Consider the following 22267-nt stretch of genomic DNA (forward strand, 5'->3'; position numbering starts at 1 on the left):
TCCTTTTTGTGGGTTGTAGTTGGCTCACTCGGTCTCTTCTAAGTCCCTCTGGTGCTGGAATGCAGCATCCCAGAGCTCAGTGGGCCACAGGTGTGAGCTGCAGGTATTTTTCTGGGTTTTCAGTCCAGAGCAGGTTTAAACAGTTCCAAGAGAAAGGAAAGTCACAGTCCCAGGAACTTCTCTGCCTAAGCTAGCTAAAACCAAATTGCTGGACCTGGGCTGTGAAGGCATCGGGAAATTTCCAAATCTGGGCACTGGCGGTCCCAGCAAACACCAGATCTGGATGGTGCTGGAGCCAGAACCTGGAAATTTCCAAATTTTGGCTTTCTGTGCCAGCAAATCACTGGACTTGGGCTGTGCCAGCACCAGGAAGTTTTCAGATCTGGGCGCTGGCACTGCCAGCAAACACCAGATCTGGGTGGTGTCGTTGCCAGCGACAGAAATCTGTCGGATTTGGGCTCTGCTGGCACCGGGAAATTTCCAAATCTGGGCACTGGTGCAGCAAACACAAGATGTGGGCGGTGCCAGAGCCAGTAGCAGAAAGTTGCCGGGTTTTGTATTTCTGTGCCAGTAAATTGCTGCTGCACTTGGGCTGTGTCAGAATAGGGAAATTTCCAGCTCTGGGCACTGGCAGTGCCAGCAAACACCAGTGAAACCTTCTGGCCCTCGTCCGGACCATTGGCCAGTGATTTCCCTGAGAACCAGCTCTGGCCACTTTACAGACAGAGATTGCTTTCATCTGGTGCTCTGGAAACAGAACTTTAATGAAGGCAAACACAACAAACAGGACGGCGTGCACAGTAGAGAGAGCAAAGCAGAAAAAAGCCTGGGTCCAGGGTCTAGCAGGGATATTTATCCATTTATTTATGGGGAGGGGTTAATGTGGGATCTGAGGGAAGGATCCAAGAGGAAGGAAGGATTATGAATATTGAAATTTTTGCAGTAAAATGTAACCAATGGTAGCAAAGAGAACTCAGAACTTTCTAGTAACAATCTGCAAACCTGAACAAGAGGATTATGGGCGGGAGCTCCTGCTGACCCCAACTACAGAGGGTTTTCCCACAGCCTTAAGCCAAGGTCTCCTTCTTCTTTTAACCAACCCCAACACACCAGATCTGGGTGGAGCCTGGTTTTGGCTTTCTTTGCCAGAAAATTGCTGCATTTGGGTTGTGCTGGCACCAGGAAATTGCCAATGTGGGCACTGGCAGTGCCAGCACACACCAGATCTGGGTGGGGAATGTGCAGGCACCAGGAAATTGCCAAATGTGATCTTTCTGTGCCAGTATATTGCTGGAATTGTGCTGTGCAGGCATCTGAAAAATTCCGGATATGGGCACTGGTGGTGTCAGCAAACACGGGATTGGGTTGCTGTAGGTACCAGGTATTTGCCTGGTTTTGGCTTTCTGTGCCAGCAAATTGCTGGATTTGGGCTGTGCTAGAATAGGGAAATAGCAAGATCTGGGAACTGGCAATGCCAGCAAACACCACATTTCCGGAAGGATTGGATCTGGACCCGTTCCCCACCCTTCCCTTTTCTCCCTCAACAAGGTGCCAGAGTGGCTGGAGAGCAGCCAGGCAGAAAGGGACCTGCAGGCACTGATGGACAGCAGGCTGGACATGAGGCAGCAGTGTGCCCAGGTGGCCAAGAAGGCCAATGGCTGCTGGCCTGGATCAGGAATGGTGTGGCCAGCAGGAGCAGGGCAGGGATTCTTCCCCTGTGCTCAGCACTGCTTGGGCAGCACCTCGAGTGCTGTGTCCAGTTCCTGGCCCCCAGTTTAGGAAGGACATGGAGGGGCTGGAGCATGTCCTGAGAAGGGCAACAAGGCTGGTGAGGGGTCTGGAGCACAAGTCCTGTGAGGAGCAGCTGAGGGAGCTGGGGTTGTTTATCCTGGAGAAGAGGAGGCCCAGGGGAGACAAGGCAGTGTCAGGGCACAGGTTGGACTTGATGATCTCCATGGCCTGTTGCACCCTTGCTGATTCTGGGATTCTCTGAAACCACCCTTGGAGCAGTTGCAGGATGAGCCCTGGGCCTCCTCTTCAGGAGCTCCAGCAGCCCAGGTCCCTCAGCTTCTCCTGCCAGCCCCAAAGCCCATCCTGTCAGTCCTGCAGAGCCTCTGCAGCTCCTCCTCATTGCCCAGAACAGGGAGCCCCAGAGCCAGACACAGCAGCCCAGATGTGCCCCCCTGGCCTGGGGTGCCTCTGGCAAGGGAGCAGCAGCAGGCACTGCAGGAGCTGCAGACAATTCCTGCAGCACTTGTAGGATGATCCTGCTGCCCAAGGGATGTTCCCATGGGGCCAAGTCAGGAACTGCAATGGGGAGTGGGGCCAGAGAGGAAAGGGCAACCAGGGATGGGCTGTTGGCAGGGCAGGGAACAGGAGTGGGCAAGAGGAAGAGATTTGTAGCAGGAAGAATAAGAAAGCAAAGGTGCAGCCAAGGAAATGCTGAGGGCAGTTTGGGGGTGGCTGCCAGGCATCCCTGGCTCGGAGCAACAGCATCTGCAGTGGCACAGGAAACTCCCAGCTGATGGGAACAAACTTTCTGGCTGACTGCAGAGGCCAGGACAAGGCTGAGTGGTTTCCCTGGTGTCCCCCAGCCCTTGCTGGCCCCAGGGGCTGATGGCATTTGTGCTCCCTCAGGTTCATGTCCCCACAGCAACAGCATGGGGGTGCTGGCCCTGCTGTGTGCAATGCAAACAGGGGCTGCTGAGGCAGTGCTGCCGTGTCTGTGCCTGCAAGGATGGGGCAGCTGTGTGAGCTGGGGGAGAGGCCAGGGCTGCAGAGGGGGGATGTTGTTGGCAGCTGCATGAGGACGCTCTGGGACGCTGCCCTGGGCTGTGCAGCGCACTGGGCATGGATCAGCCCCTGCTCTGCTGCTCCTTCCCGTCTGGCCCAGGGCCCTTGCAGAGCCCCAGCCATGCTGTTTGCCCCCAGCCTGCCCACGGCCAGCCTGGGGCTGCTGACGGGGGTTTCTGTGCTGAGCATTGGCCTGGCCGTGTTCTTGAGAGAGCCTGGGCAAGGAGCCTGGAGCCCCCAGGGCCTGGCCTGAGGCGTCAGCGCTGCCCCAGCAGTGCCCATGGCCTGTCCCTGCTGCAGCCCCGGCACTGCCACCCCCAGGGCTGTGCCCGGCCCCGAGAGCACTCAGGCCCTGCAGCAACACCAGGGCCACCAGGGCAGCGGGGCAGGGCCACGGCAGCAGCACTGGCAACACCAAGTGCTGCTGCTGCTGCTGCTGGGCACAGCTGCTGGGCCAGCACTGATCTGCCCCAGCTCTGCACACAGACATTGCTGCTGCAGCTCCAGAGAAGGCAACAAAAGGGCATCTCTGCAGAAAACTCTGCTGGGAGATCCTTTAGTTACTTTAAAGCCATTGAGAGCACAACCCCTCATTGACACAGTCTGTGGCCACAGTTAGGTGGAGGGAAACAAAATGAGAAATGGCACAATAAATGACATTTATTTGTGGACAAGATTAAAAACCTAAAATAAAAGATAAAGAACCTCCAAACTGCAGCCAACGTGTACTATCAAAGATGACTTTTATTACAAGTGATTTGCAGAAATTGGCCAGCAGTTTAATGTTTCTGAAAGCATGCAGTCATCAGTCTCCACACTGCAGCCTTGAGCTCCTGGTTCCTCAGGCTGTAGATGAAGGGGTTCAGGGTTGGAGGCACCACCGAGTACAGAACTGACAGGGCCAGATCCAGGGATGGGGAGGACATGGAGGGGGGCTTCAGGTGAGCAATTGTGCCAGTACTGATGAACAGAGTGACCACGGCCAGGTGAGGGAGGCAGGTGGAAAAGGCTTTGTGCCGTCCCTGCTCAGAGGGAATCCTCAGCACAGCCCTGAAAATCTGCACATAGGAGAAGATAATGAACACAAAACAGCCGAGTGTGAAACTGGCACTAAGAGCAAGAAGCCCCATTCTTCTAAGGATTGACTGTGAGCAGGGGAGCTTGAGGATCTGGAGGATTTCACAGAAGAACTGGCCCAGGTCATTGCCATGGCAAAGGGGCAGGGAAAATGTATTGGCCGTGTGCATGAGAGCATTGAGAAAGGCACTGGCCCAGGCAGCTGCTGCCATGTGGGCACAAGCTCTGCTGCCCACGAGGGTCCCGTAGTGCAGGGGTTTGCAGATGGACACGTAGCGGTCGTAGCACATGATGGTCAGCAGGGAAAGCTCTGCTGACAGGAAGAAGAAAAGGAGAAAGACCTGTGCAGCGCATCCTGTGTAGGAGATGTTGCTGGTGTCCCAGAGGGAATTGTGCATGGCTTTGGGGACAGTGGTGCAGATGGAGCCCAGGTCAGTGAGGGCCAGGTTGAGCAGGAAGAAGAACATGGGCGTGTGCAGGTGGTGGCCGCAGGCTACGGCGCTGATGATGAGGCCGTTGCCCAGCAGGGCAGCCAGGGAGATGCCCAGCAAGAGGCAGAAGTGCAGGAGCTGCAGCTGCCGCGTGTCTGCCAATGCCAGCAGGAGGAAGTGCCTGATGGAGCTGCTGTTGGACATTTGCCCTGGCTGGCCATTGGGAGCTGTATATGGATAAAAGGACATTGAAGAGTCAGAGGAGATACCTGTAAACAAAATCAAAGCCATTTCCCATACACCCTCCCCTGTAACTTTCACGGGCACGCTTCTGTCTTTAAGAGTTCTGTGGTTTTCTTTATAAGATCCCCCATGTCTCTCCTGGTATTCTTGGATATCAGAAACCCTCATCATTTCTGCAGCCCTCAGGAAGAACAGAGCAAGTTCTGTGAGGCAAAGTGATGATGATAGAGTGAGGGGAGATGGCCTGTCATTCTGACCTGTTCAGACTTTCTTTGGGCTTTTACCTTTCTCAGGTGAAGGTTGATCACGTTCCAAAGCTTCCCCTATGATGTCACCAGGTACTGTTGGAGCAGATGGATCCACCACAGCCCAGCTCCACATTCGTAGCCAAGGGCTCACGTTTCTCATTTTACCAACCCAGAAGCATTATCTGTGTCAGAAACCTCTGCCTTTTCCCATCAATCTTATGACTCAGAGATGCTCTAGGACAGGTTTGCACCCTGGATTGAAGCTCCCAGCTTGGACTGAAATCTCAGGGAGACTTCCAAGTGTCCTTCTGATGGCATTGGATTGTGGGAGATGCAGCTCCTTCCCTGGCTGCACTGACAGCATTGCCCAGAGCCAGGCCCTGGGGACAGCGTCACCCTGAGCCAGCTGTGCCCCCTGCCAGAGCCCCCAGGGCCGGGCAGCTGCTCCCAGCCCTGTGCTCTGCAGAGGGAACTGGGCCCGGGGCTGCAGAGCTGCCCCACGGCTCTGCTGCAGCTCTGCCTGCACAGGAGGGGCTGCACGCCTTGGAGCCCCGGCCCTGAGGGCAGAGGCTTGGCTGGGGCACAGGAGGGAGGGGGCTTGTTCAGAGGGAGGGGCTGCACTGCAGGGGCTCCTGTGGGCATCTCTAAACTCTCCCTGCCACAGCATTGCTGGGCTTTGTTTTCTCTCATTGCCTGATCTTCTCGCTGCTTCCTGCAGATTTTCCTCCTGCAGGTGTTTCCCTGTGCCTGATCTCTCCCTGCCAGCACTCACAGACCCCAAATCTCTGTGCACTCTCCTTGGCCTGACAGAACCCTGCCTGTTTGCAGGGCACTGGCTGGGGGCAGGTTCTGTTTGCAGCTTGGAGAAAGGACAGCTCAGACTGAGCCTGATGGCTCCAGCAAAGGTGATGCTGCTGCTGTCCATGGGCAGAGGGGCTGAAAGCACATTAGGGATCTCCTGTGAACCTACTGATCACTGAAAGCAACAGTTCAGATATGTCAAGCTCTTGTCAGCATTCATAATTAATAATTCCTAATCAACCTTTGATATTTATCCCCTCCGTGCTGCCATGGTCCAATAGTAGGAAACTGAATACAAAGTCTTAGGAATATCCTTTTTTCTTTTAAAATCCTTGTCTTGGAAATAGTCTATGACTGATCAGAACCCCTCAGCATGTCAGAGATTCATGCGCATTTCACCTCCCCTGCAGCAGAAATCCTCAGAGTTGCACTCACAGAGTCTGCAGGCATTGGGATGTTCCAGCTTGAGGAGATGGCTCCAGAAGCTGCAGCTGCACTGTCCTGCAGCCAGAGGTTCCTGTGCCAAGGGCTGGCAGTGATTGTGCCCCAGGCACTTCTCAGCCCCTTCCCAGCCCTGACTGATTGAAGCTCTCTGTGCCTCTGGGCTGTGCCCGGGCTGGCTGCAGGCAGTGCCCCAGCCCTGCTGGGCTGGCACAAGAGCTGCTCATCCAGAGAAATGTGCTTTTGAAGCTCTTCTTGGTGAGCAGGAGCTGCCTCTGTGCCAGGAGCCCAGCCCAGCTCAGCAGCACAGACACAGCACAAGGACTTTAATCAGCCTCTGGGGCTTTGTGCTCAGGCCCTGAGCATCAGTCCCTGAGAGGGAGCTGAAGAAACCTCTGCAGAACTCCAAGGCAGAATCCAGCTCCAAACTTTCTTGGACTTTTAATGGGTCCCAGTGAGGGACACGACTGAGCAAGTGTCCCCAGGCCCCAGGCAGAAAAGAGAACTGCAGGCAGTGATGACAGGTGGGGACAAAGAGAAGCCAAGTCTTGGTGCCCTGGGGCACAGCAGGGTCTGTGCCAGCAAGGGCTGGGAGGAGACACCTTGTGCTGAGGCCCTGGGGCCTCCTGGCACAGCCCCAGCCAGGCTGGGCACTGTCAGCCCCTTGTGCTGCCCTCAGCATCCCCCCCTAGCCCACATCCCAGTGGCCTCAAGGATCTGCTGCAAGGAGTCCCTGGGGAGCCTTGCTCAGCAATGGCCCTGGGGGCTCCTTCATGCTCCCTGCTGGGGCTGCAGGTTTTTCAAAGGACTTTGGCTCTGGCTTTTGCCTTGGAGTTTCTGAGAGCTTTGTGCAATCATGGCCTCCAATTATCTGCTGTAATTAGTCCCTGGAGAGGCTTTGTCAGTAACAACACTCAGTGGGGCTCATTAATACTACAGGGTACTTCAGTTATTTGAAGTTACTTGGTGTTTCCCTTTTGATACAGACTCTGTGAGAGGTTTGTGCAGTCATGGCTCCAATTATCTGCTTTAATGAGTCCCTTGAGAGCTTTGTACTGACACTCAGTGGGGCTCAGTAATGCTTTGAGCTTCTCAAATTTTTTAAGGTAGTTTGGAATTTCCTTTCCATACTGAGACTCTGAGAGGTTTTTGGTCAATCCTGGCCTCCAATTGTCACCTCCAAGGAGTCCATGAGGAGCCTGTGTTGGGGATGGACCTCACTGAGACCCATTCCTGCTTTGAGACACTTTGGGGTTTTCTTCTGGCTTTGACTCCTGGAAAGGTTTGTGCAATCTCCCCTCAGGCCCTGATGTTCCAGGGCTCAGCTCCAAATGCACCACAGGGCTCATCAGGATGCAGCAAGTCCTGACAAACCATGGCTCTGCCTTGATTTCCCTCTGCTCTTATGCAGTTTATCAGGAATGTATCTGGAGTAATTTTTGGTTTGCTAATTTGAGATTTCTCAGCCAATGCATCTATTAGTGCAGTGGTATCAGTGTTGGCTAATTACCATTGCACTCACTGGAATATATTTACTCATTTCCTGCTGTGAGATAGGATTAGGAGAAAGGCAAAGTAGTCTCAAAATTTTAAAAGATTATATGGAAAAGTTTATTACCAGTAAATAGAAAAAAGAATAAAAAGGATCTGAACACTTCTCCTTTCCCTACAGCCTTTTCTTTCTTACTGACAATGCAAGGAGACAAAACCGGAAAGTTTCAGTCAGTTTATACCATCTAGAACAGTCTTTCTTCAGTTCATTTAGGGAGAGGAGTCTCTCTTTCATGCTAAGGAGACTTCTCCATAAGAAAAAAGTTCACTCGTGGCTCTCAATTCCCACAAATAGCAGCTGCCCAGAAAATCTGCAATTGTGAAGTCCCTCCCATTTTTTCATAGCTTTTCCCACAGATGTTTTATGGGCCATGTCAACTTATGGGGTATCAGTTTATAGATGAGCTGTTCAAGAGCAAAGATTCTCTTCATCAATTTCTAAAACCATCTTCCTCTCTGAGAACAAAGATCTTCTTCTCTCCCTGAGGGCACAGGGTCTCATCACTCTTCTCTTTTTCTCTGTACAAACTTCTCATGGGATCACAGCTACTTCAACATTTGCTTAATTTAGCATGGAGGCCTTTGCTGAAAAAGTCATCTCCCCATACTTTTCAATGTGTTATCAGGAAAAAGACAGTCTGATGTATCAATTCCATCCTTCCCCATAGGTTTACAAGAGGATTTCAGCCCCACTATCAAGGCATCTCCTCATCCCTAACCTCAACTTCCCCTTCACTGATCTTGGTGTCTTCATGTTGCCCCTCTGTGTGCCTGCACTTTGTCCTTTTCTCTCACTGGAGGGAGGATGGAAGCACTGAAAGAGTTCATATCTCACCCGGGGCCTGCAGATGGTTCCGTGCCCCCGGCCGGGCTCCGTGCTTGCGGCCGGAGCTGTTTTACGATGGAGGTTTCTGCAGCGGCTGCGCTGGGGCTGTGTCAGGATGGGCCGCGCTGGGGCAGGGCCAGGATCTCAGCAGCCAGGCCAGAGCACAGCAGCAGCACGGCCGGGACCGATGGCTTCTCCTGCCCCTGCCCGGGGCTTGCGGCTGAAGCCCAAGGGTGGCAGAATCTTGGCCGAGCCGGCCCGGCCCGGGGCTGCTCCTGGGGCCTGGCGGATCCTGGCAGGGCCCGGGCTGGCGGCGGGGCAGGGCTCAGCAGGGCCCAGATGTTCCCAACTGCAGCCATGGCCCGGCCCGGCCTCGGCCCCGCGGCCTCCCCTGCCCTGCCCGGCAGCCGATGGGGCCTGGCGGGGTCCCTGGGAAGGGGCCCGGCCCCACGGCAGGAGCCGCCCGGCCCGGCCTGGCTGAGACGGGGCCGGGTCAGCCTTGTTACCTCTGTGCCAGCCAGAAGGGAAAGAGACCCTCCCAGGCTTTCCCATCTTTAACATGTGTCTTCACAGAGCTGTGTACAGTTTCCTTAGTGGTTTAACAGATTGTCAGTTCTCAAAGCTGATTACTGATTGGTTTTTTGTCAGACACAGATGAAATTGCTAGAAGCTTCTCTTAGGACATCACTTCCATGATGCAAAATCACCACAACAGCACAGAGCCAAGAGCTCCTTTGTCCATATGTATCGGTCATGTGCCCAAGTCCTCAAAAACCCTTCTTGGGAGATCTCTGGCCCCTTTCCAAGGTTTTTTCAACTGAAAGCATTCAACTCAGTGTCTAAGAAAATCACCAGCAGACATGGCCAGCCTGACCTGTCTGTCCTTACTACTTTTTTCTGGGAGCAATCTTTGGATATATGGAATTTGGGAAGCCAAATTCTAATTTTGGCCATGGACCATGGATATGAAGGTTGGTTCTTTTCCATAGGAAGGAAGGAACAGAGCCCCAGTGTTTGCCAGGAAGAAGAGAGTGACCACCAGAGGACAAGGCCAGCCAGAAGTGGCAGGATTTTTTCTGAGAGAAACCCTTGCATATAGGAAAATTTTTTGAGAGAATACCAATTTTGGCAATGGACATTTAAAAAAAGGGATGGTTCTTTTCTATAGCAAGGAAAGCACGGAGCCCCAGTGTTCCAGGAGCTGATGAGAGGCATTCCTTGACATTGCAACATCAGCCAGAGCTGTCAGGTGGCCCCTGGGAGGCCAAGCCAGCCAGACCTGTTCCATGTTCCCTCGGTTCCATGGGGCCCCACAGTGTCCCAATGGTCCCTTGCTTCCCTGAGGCCCTGAGGTGTCATAATGCCCCCTTGGTGACACCAGGCCCTGAAGGGTCCCAATGGTCTCCATGGTTCCATCAGGCCCCACAGAGCCATAATGGTCTCTGGGTTCCATAAAGCCCCACTGTGTCACCACAGCCCCTTGGTTCCATGGGCTCCAGTGGTGCCACAATGATACCCTTGGTTCCATGAGGTCTCCACAGTATCCCAGTGTTCTCCATGGGAAGGAAAGAACCCAGCCCCAGTGTTGCAGGGGCAGTCACCAGAGGTCAAGGCCAGCCAGGCTTGATGGTACTGGAAGATTGTGCCTGGGAGTAACCCTTGGATATCCAGAATTTTGGAGGTGGAATCCCAATTTCAGACATGGACACCTGGAAGAGAAGGATGGTTGTTTTCCATAGGAAAGAAAGCATGGAACACTGATACAGTGACATTTGGGGATCTATGGGGAGCATTGGGGATCGTTTCTGCACCTCGTGACCCAACAGGAGCTTCTCTGATAAATGTTGCCTGAAGCTCCCACTGTGCTCATGACAGGAACCCATGTGAGTGTCTGGGACATCCCAGCTCTTTGGCAGCCTGGGGACTCCTGGGATGTCACCATGGAATGGCTGTGACTGCCTCTGACCACAGGGCTCTTTACCATCCCCAGAAAGCCCTGGGAGCTCTCCATGGAGCCCCTGTCTCTGCCTGTGACATTCCAGCTCTGGAACAGCCTGGAGATTCTTGGAATGTCCCCATGGAACCCTTCTGAGGGCCTGTGACAAATCTGATCCTTAGTAGGCAACCATCACCAGTCCACTGTTGCTATGGTCAGTTTCCATAGCAACCATCACCAGCCCCCTGTTGCTATGCTCAGTCCCTTGGCAGCTCCATGGAGACCCCATGCCAGGGGTGGTTGCCATGGCCACCAGGGCTGGCACCAGCTGGGATGCTCGGTTTCCACGGGCCGGGCTTCAGGAATGGGATTCCCCAATTTCCTGCTCCCTCTAAAACCGCGCTGCCCTCGCTGCCCTCCCGCTTCCCATGGAAAGGAGAAAAGGCAAAGAACCCGGGCTGGGAGAAGAACAATTTATTGGGAAGAGCAAGAGATACGGAACAAACAGGAACAGAAACAATATTGATAACAGAAGGGATAAGTAAAATTATTTACAGAAAAAACTACAACATCAACAACTAGTTCTTCCTGGCAATATATTTCCTCCTGTCTGGAAAGGACACCCTTTTCCTCAGGGAGAGAGAGAGAGTCCCTTTCCTGCCCCTGGCAATGACCTGAGGTGGGAGTGAATGTAATGACAGGGCCATGGCCAGACCCTCATGTTCTCCAATCCCACATCAGGTCATTTGCAGGGGCAGGAAAAGGGACAGGTGTCTACGCAGCATGGATTACAGGGAACATGGATCACCAGGGCCCTTCCCAACGTGGGGTCTCCAAAGGGGGGTGAAGCTGGAGCAGTGCATGAAGCTCTTCCTGCAGTTGGGGCATGTGCAGGGCTTCTTTTACTGGTGCCTCCGTTGGTGTCTGGTCAAGTGAGAGCTGCTGGTGAAGCTCTTCCCACACTGGGGACACTCGTAGGGCCTCTCCCCAGTGTCGATGCGCCGGTGGGTGACGAGGGTGGAGCTGTGCTTGAAGCCCTTCCCGCAATCGGGGCAGAGGAAGGGCCTCTCATCCGTGTGAATGCGCTGGTGCTGGAGGAGCTGAGAGCTGGTGTGAAACCTCTTCCCACACTCGGGGCACTTGTAGGGCCGCTCCCCTGTGTGGATCATTTGGTGGATGATCATTTGGGTCTTCCTACTAAAGGTCATCCCACATTCCCCACAGTTGTATGGCCTTTCCCCAGTGTGGATCCTCTGGCGGCAGATCAAGAGAGACTTCTGCCTAAAGCTCTTCCCACATTCCCCACATTCATAGGGCCGTTCCCTGGTGTGGGTCTTCTGGTGGGAGATCAGGTTAGAGTTCTGGATGAAGCTCATCCCACATTCCCCACACTCCTAGGGCCTCTCCCTGGTGTGGATCCGCTGGTGCCTGATGAGGTGGGAGTTGCGCTTGAAGCCCATCCCACAGTCAGGGCAGCGGAAGGGCCTCTCATCCGTGTGAATCCGCTCATGCAGGAGGAGATCAGAGCTGGTGTAAAACCTCTTCTGACACTGGGGACACTCGCAGGGCCTCTCCCTCTCCCCAGCGTGGATGCGCTGGTCGGTGATGAGGGTGGAGTTGCGCTTGAAGCCCCTCCCACAGTCAGGGCAGCGGAAGGGCCTCTCCTCAGTGTGAATCTGCTGGTGCTGGAGGAGACTGGAGCTGGTCTGAAACCTCTTCTGACACTGGGGACACTCATAGGGCCTCTCCCCAGTGTGGATGCATTGGTGGGTGATGAGGGCAGAGCTGCAGCTGAAGCCCTTCCCACACTCCCCACACTCGTAGGGCCATTCCCCAGTGTGGATCATCTGGTGGCTGATCAGGGTGCTGCTCTGCCTGAAGCTCTTCCCACACTCCAAGCACTTGTGGGGCTTCTCCCCATTGTGAAGCTGCCCATGGGCCACCAGCTCTGAGCTCTGGCTGAAGCTCTGTCCACCTTCCTGGCTCAGGGTGGGTCTTTCCTCCTCAGAGCACCCTGGGCTGGGTTTGGAGCCCCTCCTCTTGTGGAATCTCTGGGGATTTTCCTCCCCATTGGATTCCTGTGCCCTGGAATCACGCAAAATGGCCTCTTCCATGAGGTCCTGCCCTGGGGATTTTTCCTCCCTGGTCTCAATCCTCAGCTCCTTCCCTGGGGGAGGAAGGACTAGGAGAGGATGGGATTTGCCTCCGTGCCACAGGGAAGGGGAAGGAGATCCCCCCAGTGCATCCCCAGCAGGACGGGGTTGGCAGCAGGGTTGTCCTGCAGCCAGGGGCTGTGCTGGGCTGGGAGATGGAGCAGGAGAGAGGGGGAAAGGGGCACTGACTTCCTCCTCACCTGCCTGGGGTGTCCTAGGGCATTGTGTCAGTTTGAAAAGACAGGGGTCTGCTAAGGAAGGCAGGAGACTCCCTTGAAATGGAAAATGTAATCCCTTCACTTGGAATTATAATTTTCAAAACAAGGGGCTGTCAAGCAAAGTCTATGGGAATAGGAATAACAGTTCTTCAGAAGGAAAATTAAAAATACAAATGCAGTAGTACTAAAAACTACTTACAGAGTAAGAATACAACCTGACACCCTGTGGATCAGAGTGTTGGTAGCACTCCTGTTAAATGGTGGCTGCAGTGCTCCTGCAGGGACAGGTGTGGTTCTGTTGGAGCAGGGATCCTGTGGAAGGGTGGAGTTTTCCTCTGAAGGTCCAGTTGTGGCGTCGATCGGCCTGGTCTTCCTCTGGGATCCAGTGTAGCTGAAAGCTGCTCTTCTGGGAATCTTGTGGGAGAAGGCTGACTCTGTTGTTCACATTCTCAGATTATATCCAGGTAGGAATTGCTTGGCTTCTCCCTCTGGGCAGAGCTTCTCACAATGGGATGATGGAATTTTTATCAGTGACACTCAATGGCCCATTAACAGAAGATATCTCCCTGGAGGGAGGATTCATGTGGAAGAGATAAAGTAAACTGCTCAATTAACAGATGATAATTGCCCCAACTTTAACAGAGGGTAATTGAATACACACCCAGCTAAACCTGAGACACTGTTCCAGCCTTGGAAAGCAAGATTTGATACCAGGATTCTTTAGGGAATGCAACCCTGATTGAAGGCAGAGATAGAATCTCCAGAGCCTGCAGCCAGAAATGGACAGTTGTGTGATACTCATTTCAACATCTTCTCTTTTGGAATTATTGACTAATGATTATTTGCTTTGCCTATCTAATATTTTTGTAATTTTTTGCAAATTTGCATTATCTAAATTACACTGTTCCTTAAGTTAAGTTTGGTGTCTGTGTCTTTGGTGCGGGCCCTGCCCACTGGCGAAACAGGGCCCAATCCTGCCTAAGTGTTACCTGGGGAGACAAAACCCTCACTGCAAATGTGCCCCCTTCCTCCTTGTTCCCCACACTTCATGCACTGATCATGATGTCCTATGGTCTGGGCTATCCCTGGGGTCAGCTGGGATCTCCTGTCCTGGCTGTGTCCCCTCCCAAGCTCCCCCACACCCTCAGCCCCTCCCCAGCGTGGCCGAATGAGGGGCAGGACAGGCCTTGGCTCAGTGCGAGCTCAGCAAGAACAAAACCATCTCTGCGTGCTCAGCCCTGTGCTCAGCCCCCGGGCCCGGCATTTCCTCCACTGCCACCCCGGAGCCCCCTTTCCCACCCCTCTGCCCCACGGCTGCCGCAGCACCGGCTGACAATAGAAGCAATTCTGTGGCAATTCCAAGTTTCCTTGCTTCCTGCACAGCTCCAGCTCAGCTGCTGGCAGGTTACAATTAAAGAAAAGTGCCAATTCGGCCCAATACAGATATTATTAAAAGGAAGGGAAAGCTCTGTGTAGCTGTCACAAAGGTGACAGGGATGAAGAGAATAATGATTCTCACATTTGGAAAAAAACCAAGCCTGGGAATTCAGTAGTTATTTGGGAATTTAGCTACTTGAGCTGGGCTTCTTGTGGGACTTTTAGCAGCCTTGTGTTCCTCACCATGTGGTGAATGAACCTTGTCAGTCTTGCTGGTATCATTTGCTCCATTTCCTCCAGTGATTTTAACAAACTTTTCAAGGAGGGACAACAAAGTATTTTCTTTACACTCCAGTCCCACAACAGCCATTTTCCTCATCAGTTCTCCCATAGGTCGCTCAGACGAAGCTGCATCCAAGTTTCCAAGAGTTCCTCCAGAGAGACCCGCAACCTCCTCAGAGGAAGGAACCATGCTGTTGTCAAAGGCAACCGGGGTCAAAGAACAGTGCCCTGAACTCACGGTGCCAAAATAATTTTGCAATCTGGTTAAGAAAATATTAGAGAGATGCCATTTGCCCTGGAGCAGGGCAAGTGTGACATTGTCCCCTGTGTGTGTGGCCTTCCCAGGGTGGGGGTTTTACACCTGAGCCAGTTTGGGTAAGGGGGGTGGTGTTCACCCCCTGAGCAGGGATTCCCCCACTGTTTCAGGTTGCAATGTAAGATGGAACCAAATGCATGTTTGCAATCCCCATCTTCATCAACTGCTATCAACAGGTGGGGCAGTGTTCTTGATCTCTTCCATGACTCAGCCCTGATAACACCCTCCAGGGGAGATATCTTCTGGGAATGGGCCATTGAGTGTCACTGCAGGACTGATCAAATTCCATCCTCCCATTGTGGGATGCTCCGCCCAGGGGGAGGATCCAAGCATTCCTACCTGCATATAAGCTGAGCCTTGCAACACCAGGAGCAGCTTGCCTACTGGATTCCCAGAGGACAAGAGCTCCAGAACCACCACTGGACCTTCAGAGGAAGACCAGACCCTTCTACAGGATCACTGCTTGGACAGAATCACGTTCATCCCTCCAACAGGACTGCAGCCACCATTTAATGGGACTGCAGCCACCACCCTGACCAGCAACAGAGTGTCAGGTTATATCCTGACTCTGTCAGTTTAAGGCAGTGTTTCTGTATCATTGCCTTGATCTTCAATTTCTTATAAAATTGTATATCTGACTTAGACTCTCCCCCAGGTTTGCCTTCTAACCAGAAAAAAAGACAATGTGCGCACCCTTTGTTTGGTTCCCAGAACAGGATTTCCCATTCCCAAACCTTGATAGGATGGAGGAGGAGGCTGCGAGGAAGAGGAAGGAGCCCTGGGATACCCAGGCAGGAGAGGAGGAAGTCAATGCCCCTTTACCCCTCTCTCCTGCTCCATCTCCCAGCCCAGCACAGCCCCCGGCTGCAGGACAACCCTGCTGCCAACCCCGTCCTGCTGGGGATGCACTGGGGGGATCTCCTTCCCCTTCCCTCTGGCACGGAGGCAAATCCCATCCTCTCCTTGTCCTTCCTCCCCCAGACAAGGAGCTGAGCATGGAGACCATGGAGGAAAAATCTCCATGGCAGACCCTTGTGGAAGTGGCAGTTTTGAGTGACTCCACAGTGCAGAATTCCAATGGGGAGGAAAATCCCCAGAAATCCTTCATGAGGATGGGCTCCAAACCCAGCCCAGAGTGCTCTGAGGAGGAAAGACCCACCCTGAGCCAGGAAGGTGGACAGAGCTTCAGCCAGAGCTCAGAGCTGGTGGCCCATGAGCAGCTTCACAATGGGGAGAAGCCCCACAAGTGCTTGGAGTGTGGGAAGAGCTTCAGCAAGAGTAACCACCTGATCCGCCACCAGATGATCCACACCGGGGAATGGCCCTACGAGTGTGGGGAGTGTGGGAAGGGCTTCAGCCACAGATCCACCCTCGTAATCCACCAACGCATCCACACTGGGGAGAGGCCCTATGAGTGTCCCCAGTGTCAAAAGAGGTTTAGGACCAGCTCCAATCTCTACAAGCACCAGCGAATTCACTCAGAGGAGAGGCCCTTCCTCTGCCCTGACTGTGGGAAGGGCTTCAAGCGCAACTCCCTCCTCATCAGCGCATCCACACTGGGGAGAGGCCCTACGCATGCCCCACCTGTGGGAAGAGATTTCAGACCAGCTCCAATCTCTACCTGCATGAGCGCATTCACACGGATGAGAGGCCCTTCCGCTGCTCTGATTGTGGGAAGGACTTCAAGAAAAAATTCACCCTCGTCAGGCACCAGCGCATCCATACTGGGGAGAGGCCCGATGAGTTCTCCACATCATGGGAAGAGCTCGTGCATGAGCTTTCACTTGATCAGACACCAATGGAGTCGCCAGTAAGGGAAGTTCTGCGAGTGCCCCAGCTGCAGGAAGAGCTTCATGCACCACTCCAGCTTCTTTCCCCATTGGGGGTCCCATGTTGGGAAGAGCCCTGGGGATCCATTTTCCCTGTGATCCATGGTAGGAAGACAACAGTCCCTTTTGCTGCCCCTGCCAATGACCTGATGTGGGATGGAAGAACATGCGGGTCTGGCTATGGCTGTGACATTACATTCGCTCCCACCTCAGGTCATTGCCATTGGCAGGAAAGGGACTCTCTCTCTCTCCCTCCTGACAAGAAGGGTGTCCTTTCCAGGCAGGGGGAAATTGTAGCCAGGAAGAGACAGTCAGTTGTGTTGTAGTTTTCCCTTTTTCTTATCACTTGTGTTATCAGTATTGTTTCTGCTCCTTTTTGTTCCATATCCCGTTGCTGTTCCCAATAAATTGTTCTTATCCCAGCCCGGGATCTTTGGCTTTTGTGCTTTCCATGGGAGGCGGGAGGGCAGCAAGGGCAGCGCGGTTTTAGCGGGAGCAGGAAATTGGGGAATCCCATTGCTGCAGCCCGGCCTGTGGAAACCGAGCATCCCAGCTGGTGCCAGCCCTGGTGGCCATGGCAGCAGCCTTGGGAGCGGGTCCCTGGCTGGGGCTGTGGGAACCTCTTCCCTCTGGTGCCCAGGGACAGGAGTGGAGGGAGCGGCTGCAGCTGAGTCGGGGCAGGCTCAGCTTGGATGTCAGGAAAAGGTTTTTGTCCAGAGGCTGCTGGGGCCCTGGCCAGGCTCCCCAGGGCAGGGTCCCAGCTCCAGGGCTCTCTGAGCTGCAGCAGCGTTTGGCCAGCGCTGCCAGGCCCAGGCTGGCATTGTTGGGGTGTCCTGTGCAGGGCCAGCAGTTGGACTGGAGGATCCTGATGGGTCCCTCCCAGCTCAGCCAATTCTGTGGCTCTGGGATCCCATCAGCCTGGGGATGGGGCTGCCAATGGTTGCCATGGCAACGGGCTCTGGCTGCAGGCCTGAGCTGGTGTCCATGGCAACCACCCCTGGCATGGGGTCTCCATGGAGCTGCCAAGGGACTGAGCATAGCAACAGGGGGCTGGTGATGGTTGCCATGGAAACTGACCATAGCAACAGTGGACTGGTGATGGTTGCCTGCTAAGGATCAGATTTGTCACAGGCCCTCAGAGGGGTTCCATGGGGACATTCCAAGAATCTCCAGGCTGTTCCAGAGCTGGAATGTCACATGTAGAGACGGGGGCTCCATGGAGACCTCCCAGGGGTTTCTGGGGATGGTAAAGAGCCCTGTGGTCAGAGGCAGTCACAGCCATTCCATGGTGACATCCCAGGGCACCTTGGGCTGCAAAGGCACCCATCTGTCACAGGCACTCACGGGGGCTCCACGGTGACATCCCAGGAGTCCCCAGGCTGCCAGAGAGCCGGGATGTCCCAGACACTCACAGGGGTTCCTGTCATGGGCACAGTGGGAGCTTCAGGCAACGTTTATCAGAGAAGCTCCTGTTGGGTCACGAGGTGCAGAAACGATCCCCAATAGCCCCCATAGATCCCCAAATGTCACTGTGGAATCAGTGTCCCATGCTTTCTTTCCTATGGAAAACAACCATCCTTATCCTCCAGGTGTCCATGTCTGAAATTGGGATTCCACCTCTAAAATTCTGGATATCCAAGGGTTGCTCCCAGGCACAATCTGCCAGTACCATCAAGCCTGGCTGCCCTTGGCCTCTGGTGGCTGCCCCTGCAACACTGGGGCTCGCTTCTTCCCTTCCCATGGAGATCACTGGGACACTGTGGGACCTCATGGAACCAAGGGGATCATTGTGGCACCACTGGAGCCCATGGAATCAAGGGGCTGTGGTGACCCAGCGGGGCTTCATGGAACCCAGAGACCATTATGGTTCTGTGGGGCCTGATGGAACCATGGAGACCATTGGGACCCTTCAGGGCCTGGTGTCACCAAGGGGGCATTATGACACCTCAGGGCCTCAGGGAAGCAAGGGACCATTGGGACACTGTGGGGCCCCATGGAACCGAGGGAACATGGAACAGGTCTGGCTGGCTTGGCCTCCCAGGGGCCACCTGACAGCTCTGGCTGATGTTGCAATGTCAAGGAATGCCTCTCATCAGCTCCTGGAGCACTGGGGCTCCATGCTCTCCTTGCTATGGAAAGAACCATCTGGCTTTTCAGATGCTGTAAGAGACGGTCTGAAGTTTCCCTCATTTGTCTCACGATCGTCACAAGGACAGAGACCGGGACCCTGAGGACCCTGACTGGAGCTCTGGCCTGGCTGCGGTGGATGCTCACCAAGGGATTGTTTGCAGGAGTGTTTGCAGTGCTGCCATGGTTGCTGCTTCGAGCAGGGGGCTGGCAAAGGGGCAGCTCACCCTATATGCTGGCACCTGCTTCATGACAATAGCCCATGAATTTCCCCACCTCTTGGCCAAATGAACTTTCTGGGGTAACTTTGCTGGTCCCCCATGGAAAATCCTTCATCTGCTTCACGACCACCATGATGGACGGAGATTGAAGCCCCCTCCCAAGGACTGAGACTGAGACCCCTATAACCCTAACATGGGGAGGGGTTGGCCTGATTGAAGTGACATGTTTGCCCAGGTGTGGTCATTGGACCAAGAAAACAATTGCTCTCACTCACTGCTGAGATTGACTTATCCTGTTTTGGAACATGGACTGTCTGTGCCCGTTTTTAATAAACTTATTCTTCATTGTCTTTTACCTGTTCCCCCCTCAGCAGAGGACTATAATAGACCCCTGAGTTAACCAAGACTTTGAGATTCTCCCTGACATGACAAGACAGATCTATTGGCTGGACCACATGAGGATTTAGTCTCTCTATTTGGTAGCTATATCCACCCCCTCTCTTTCTCTCTCTCTCTATCCTTTATCTCCTTTCTAAATCCTTCTATTGCATTTGCTGTGGGCACTCAATAAAAGGTGCATGTATTTGATTAATACTGAAATCCCCTTCGTGTTGTTTTTTCACTCTGAGATCAGTTAACGAACCATCACGACCCCCACTTGTATGAGCGGATTGTGACAGATGCCCATTGCCAAACTTGGTACTCTCCCTAAACAATTTCCTTAATGCAATGGTATCTTCCAGAAAAAAATGTGCCAGCTCTGGCTGGCCTTGGCCTCTGGTGGCCACCTCTCATCTGCCCCTGAAACACTGGGGCTCTGTTCCTTCATTCCTATGGAAAAGAACCAGATTTCATGTCCAAGGGCCATGGACAAAAATTAGCATTTGGCCTCCCAAATTCCATATATCCAAGGATTGCTCCCAGACAAAAGTAGCTAGGACAGACAGGTCAGGCTGGCCCTGTCGTCTGGTGATTGTCTTAGACTCTGAGCTGAATGTTTTCATTTGAAAACACCTTGGGGAGTGCCCAGAGATCTCCTAAGGAGGGGTTTTGAGGCGTCGGGCACATGAGCACTACATATGGACAAAGGAGCTCTGTGCTCTGTGCTGTTGTGGTGGTTTTGCATCACAGAAGTGATGTCCTAAGAGAAGCTGCTAGCAGTTTCATCCATGTCTGACAAAACACCAATGAGTAATCAGCTTTGAGAATTGACAATCTGTTAAACCATGAAGGAAACTGTACACACCTCTGTGAAGACACATGTTCAAGATGAGAAAGCCTGGGAGAGTCTCTTTCCCTTCTGGCTGGCACAGAGGTAACAAGGCCAGCCCAGCTCCCCATCTCAGCCAGGGTGGGCCATGTGGGTTCTCTGCTTGCTTTTTCTACTTCTCTTGGGCTCGGGATTGAAGGCACTTGAGATGACAGTACGTGTTCAGACTCAGGTGTTTATTGTTTCTTACCCATGTTACATTCTTAAGGCCGTGAGTTCTGCATCTTTCATTAGCAGGGCACAAAATGGCTAACTATCTCTTGTTACAAGGTCTTTTAAGGCTAAACTATCCAATTAAGAAAAGATACCCAAATTATTTTCCCTTTTAACCCAATAATTGATCATTTGAAGCCTGCAATGCAGACTTTTATGTCCAATTACAAAATACCACCCAAACCCATGAAGAAGAAGGAAGAAGAAGGTGAAGAAGAAGGAAGAAGGTAAAGAAGAACAACCTGTCTCAACCCTAAAATCTCCATCTGGCTTCATATTTATTATTATCTTCCAAAACCCCGAAGTCTTAAGATTTTTCTGTGATATTATACACTTCTAACCAACTACACACCCATAATCCCAATGCTATTGATCAATTTTGGAAGCCTTCTCCACAGCCTCATGTCAAATGCAGTGTTCTCTTGCAGGTCTGTGCCTTTCAGCACAGAAAGTTTAAATTTCTCAGCATCCAGGGTTCTAGCAGGGCTGGGCAGCTCCTGCCGTGGGGCCGGGCCCCTTCTCAGGGACCCCACCAGGCCCCATCAGCTGCCGGGCAGGGCAGGGGAGGCCGCGGGGCCGAGGCCGGGCCGGGCCATGGCTGCAGTTGGGAACATCTGGGCCCTGCTGAGCCCTGCCCCGCTGCCAGCCCGGGCCCAGCCAGGATCCGCCGGGCCCCAGGAGCAGCCCCGGGCCGGGCCGGCTCGGCCAAGATTCTGCCACCCTTGGGCTTCAGCCGCAAGCCCCGGGCAGGGGCAGGAGAAGCCATCGGCCCCCGGCCGTGCTGCTGCTGTGCTCTGGCCTGGCTGCTGAGATCCTGGCCCTGCCCCAGCGCGGCCCATCCTGACACAGCCCCAGCGCTGCCGCTGCAGAAACCTCCATCGTAAAACAGCTCCGGCCGCAAGCACCGAGCCCGGCCGGGGGCACGGAACCATCTGCAGGCCCCGGGTGAGATATGAACTCTTTCAGTGCTTCCAGCCTCCCTCCAGTGAGAGAAAAGGACAAAGTGCAGGCACACAGAGGAGCAACATGAAGACACCGAGGTCAGTGAAGGGGAAGTTGAGTCCCAGATGGGAGGGATGAGGAGATGCCTTGATCTTGGGGCTGAAATCCTCTTGTAAACCTATGGGGAAGGATGTAATTGATATATCAGACTCTCTTTTTCCCAATAACTAATTGAAAATATGGGGAGATGACCTGTTCAGCAAAAACCTCCATGCTAAAGTAGGCAAATGTTGAAGTAGCTGTGATCCCATGAGAAGTTTAAACAGAGAAAGAGAGAAGAGTAATGAGATCCTGTGCTATCAGGGAGAGAAGAAGAAGATCTCTGTTCTCAGAGATGAAGATGATTTCAGAAATAGATGAAGATATTCTTTGCTCTTGAACAGCTCATCTTTAAACTCATACCCCATAAGTTGACATGGCCCATAAAAACAGCTGTGGGAAAAGCTGTGAAAAATGGGAGTGACTTCACAATTGCAGATTTTCTGGGCAGCTGCTCTTCGTGGGAATTGAGAGCCACAAGAGAACATTTTTCTTATGGAGAAGTCTCCATAGCATGAAAGAGAGACTCCTCTCCCTAAGTGAACTGAAGAAAGACTGTTCTAGATGGTGTAAACTGACTGAAACTTTCCGGTTTTGTCTCCTTGCATTGTCAGTAAGAAAGAAAAGGTTGTAGGGAGAGGAGAAGTGTTCAGATTCTTATTACTCTTTCTTCTATTTACTGGTAATAAACTTTTCTATATACCCTTTTAAAATTTTGAGCCTACTTTGCTTTTTTCCTAATCCTATCTCACAGCAGGAAATGAGTAAATATATTCCAGTGAGTGCAATGGTAATTAGCCAACACTGATACCACTACACTAATAGATGCATTGGCTGAGAAATCTCAAATTAGCAAACCAAAATCACTCCAGA

At 53.1% G+C, this 22267-nt stretch overlaps 1 protein-coding gene and 1 pseudogene across 1 annotated transcript in view; one reads left to right on the plus strand and one right to left on the minus strand.

Moving 5' to 3' along the window:
* LOC143692372 (uncharacterized) overlaps positions 1-15533 on the minus strand; it is a 62796-nt pseudogene extending 47263 nt beyond the window's left edge.
* Positions 1-22267, plus strand: part of LOC143692431 (uncharacterized) — a 230170-nt gene that overhangs the window by 119654 nt on the left and 88249 nt on the right. The window contains 1 exon segment of the mRNA XM_077172663.1: positions 15867-16202. Within this exon segment, the coding sequence (XP_077028778.1) occupies positions 15867-16202 (336 nt within the window).

The sequence above is a fragment of the Agelaius phoeniceus genome, assembly GCF_051311805.1.
Source record: "Agelaius phoeniceus isolate bAgePho1 chromosome W unlocalized genomic scaffold, bAgePho1.hap1 SUPER_W_unloc_1, whole genome shotgun sequence".
NCBI lineage: Eukaryota > Metazoa > Chordata > Aves > Passeriformes > Icteridae > Agelaius > Agelaius phoeniceus.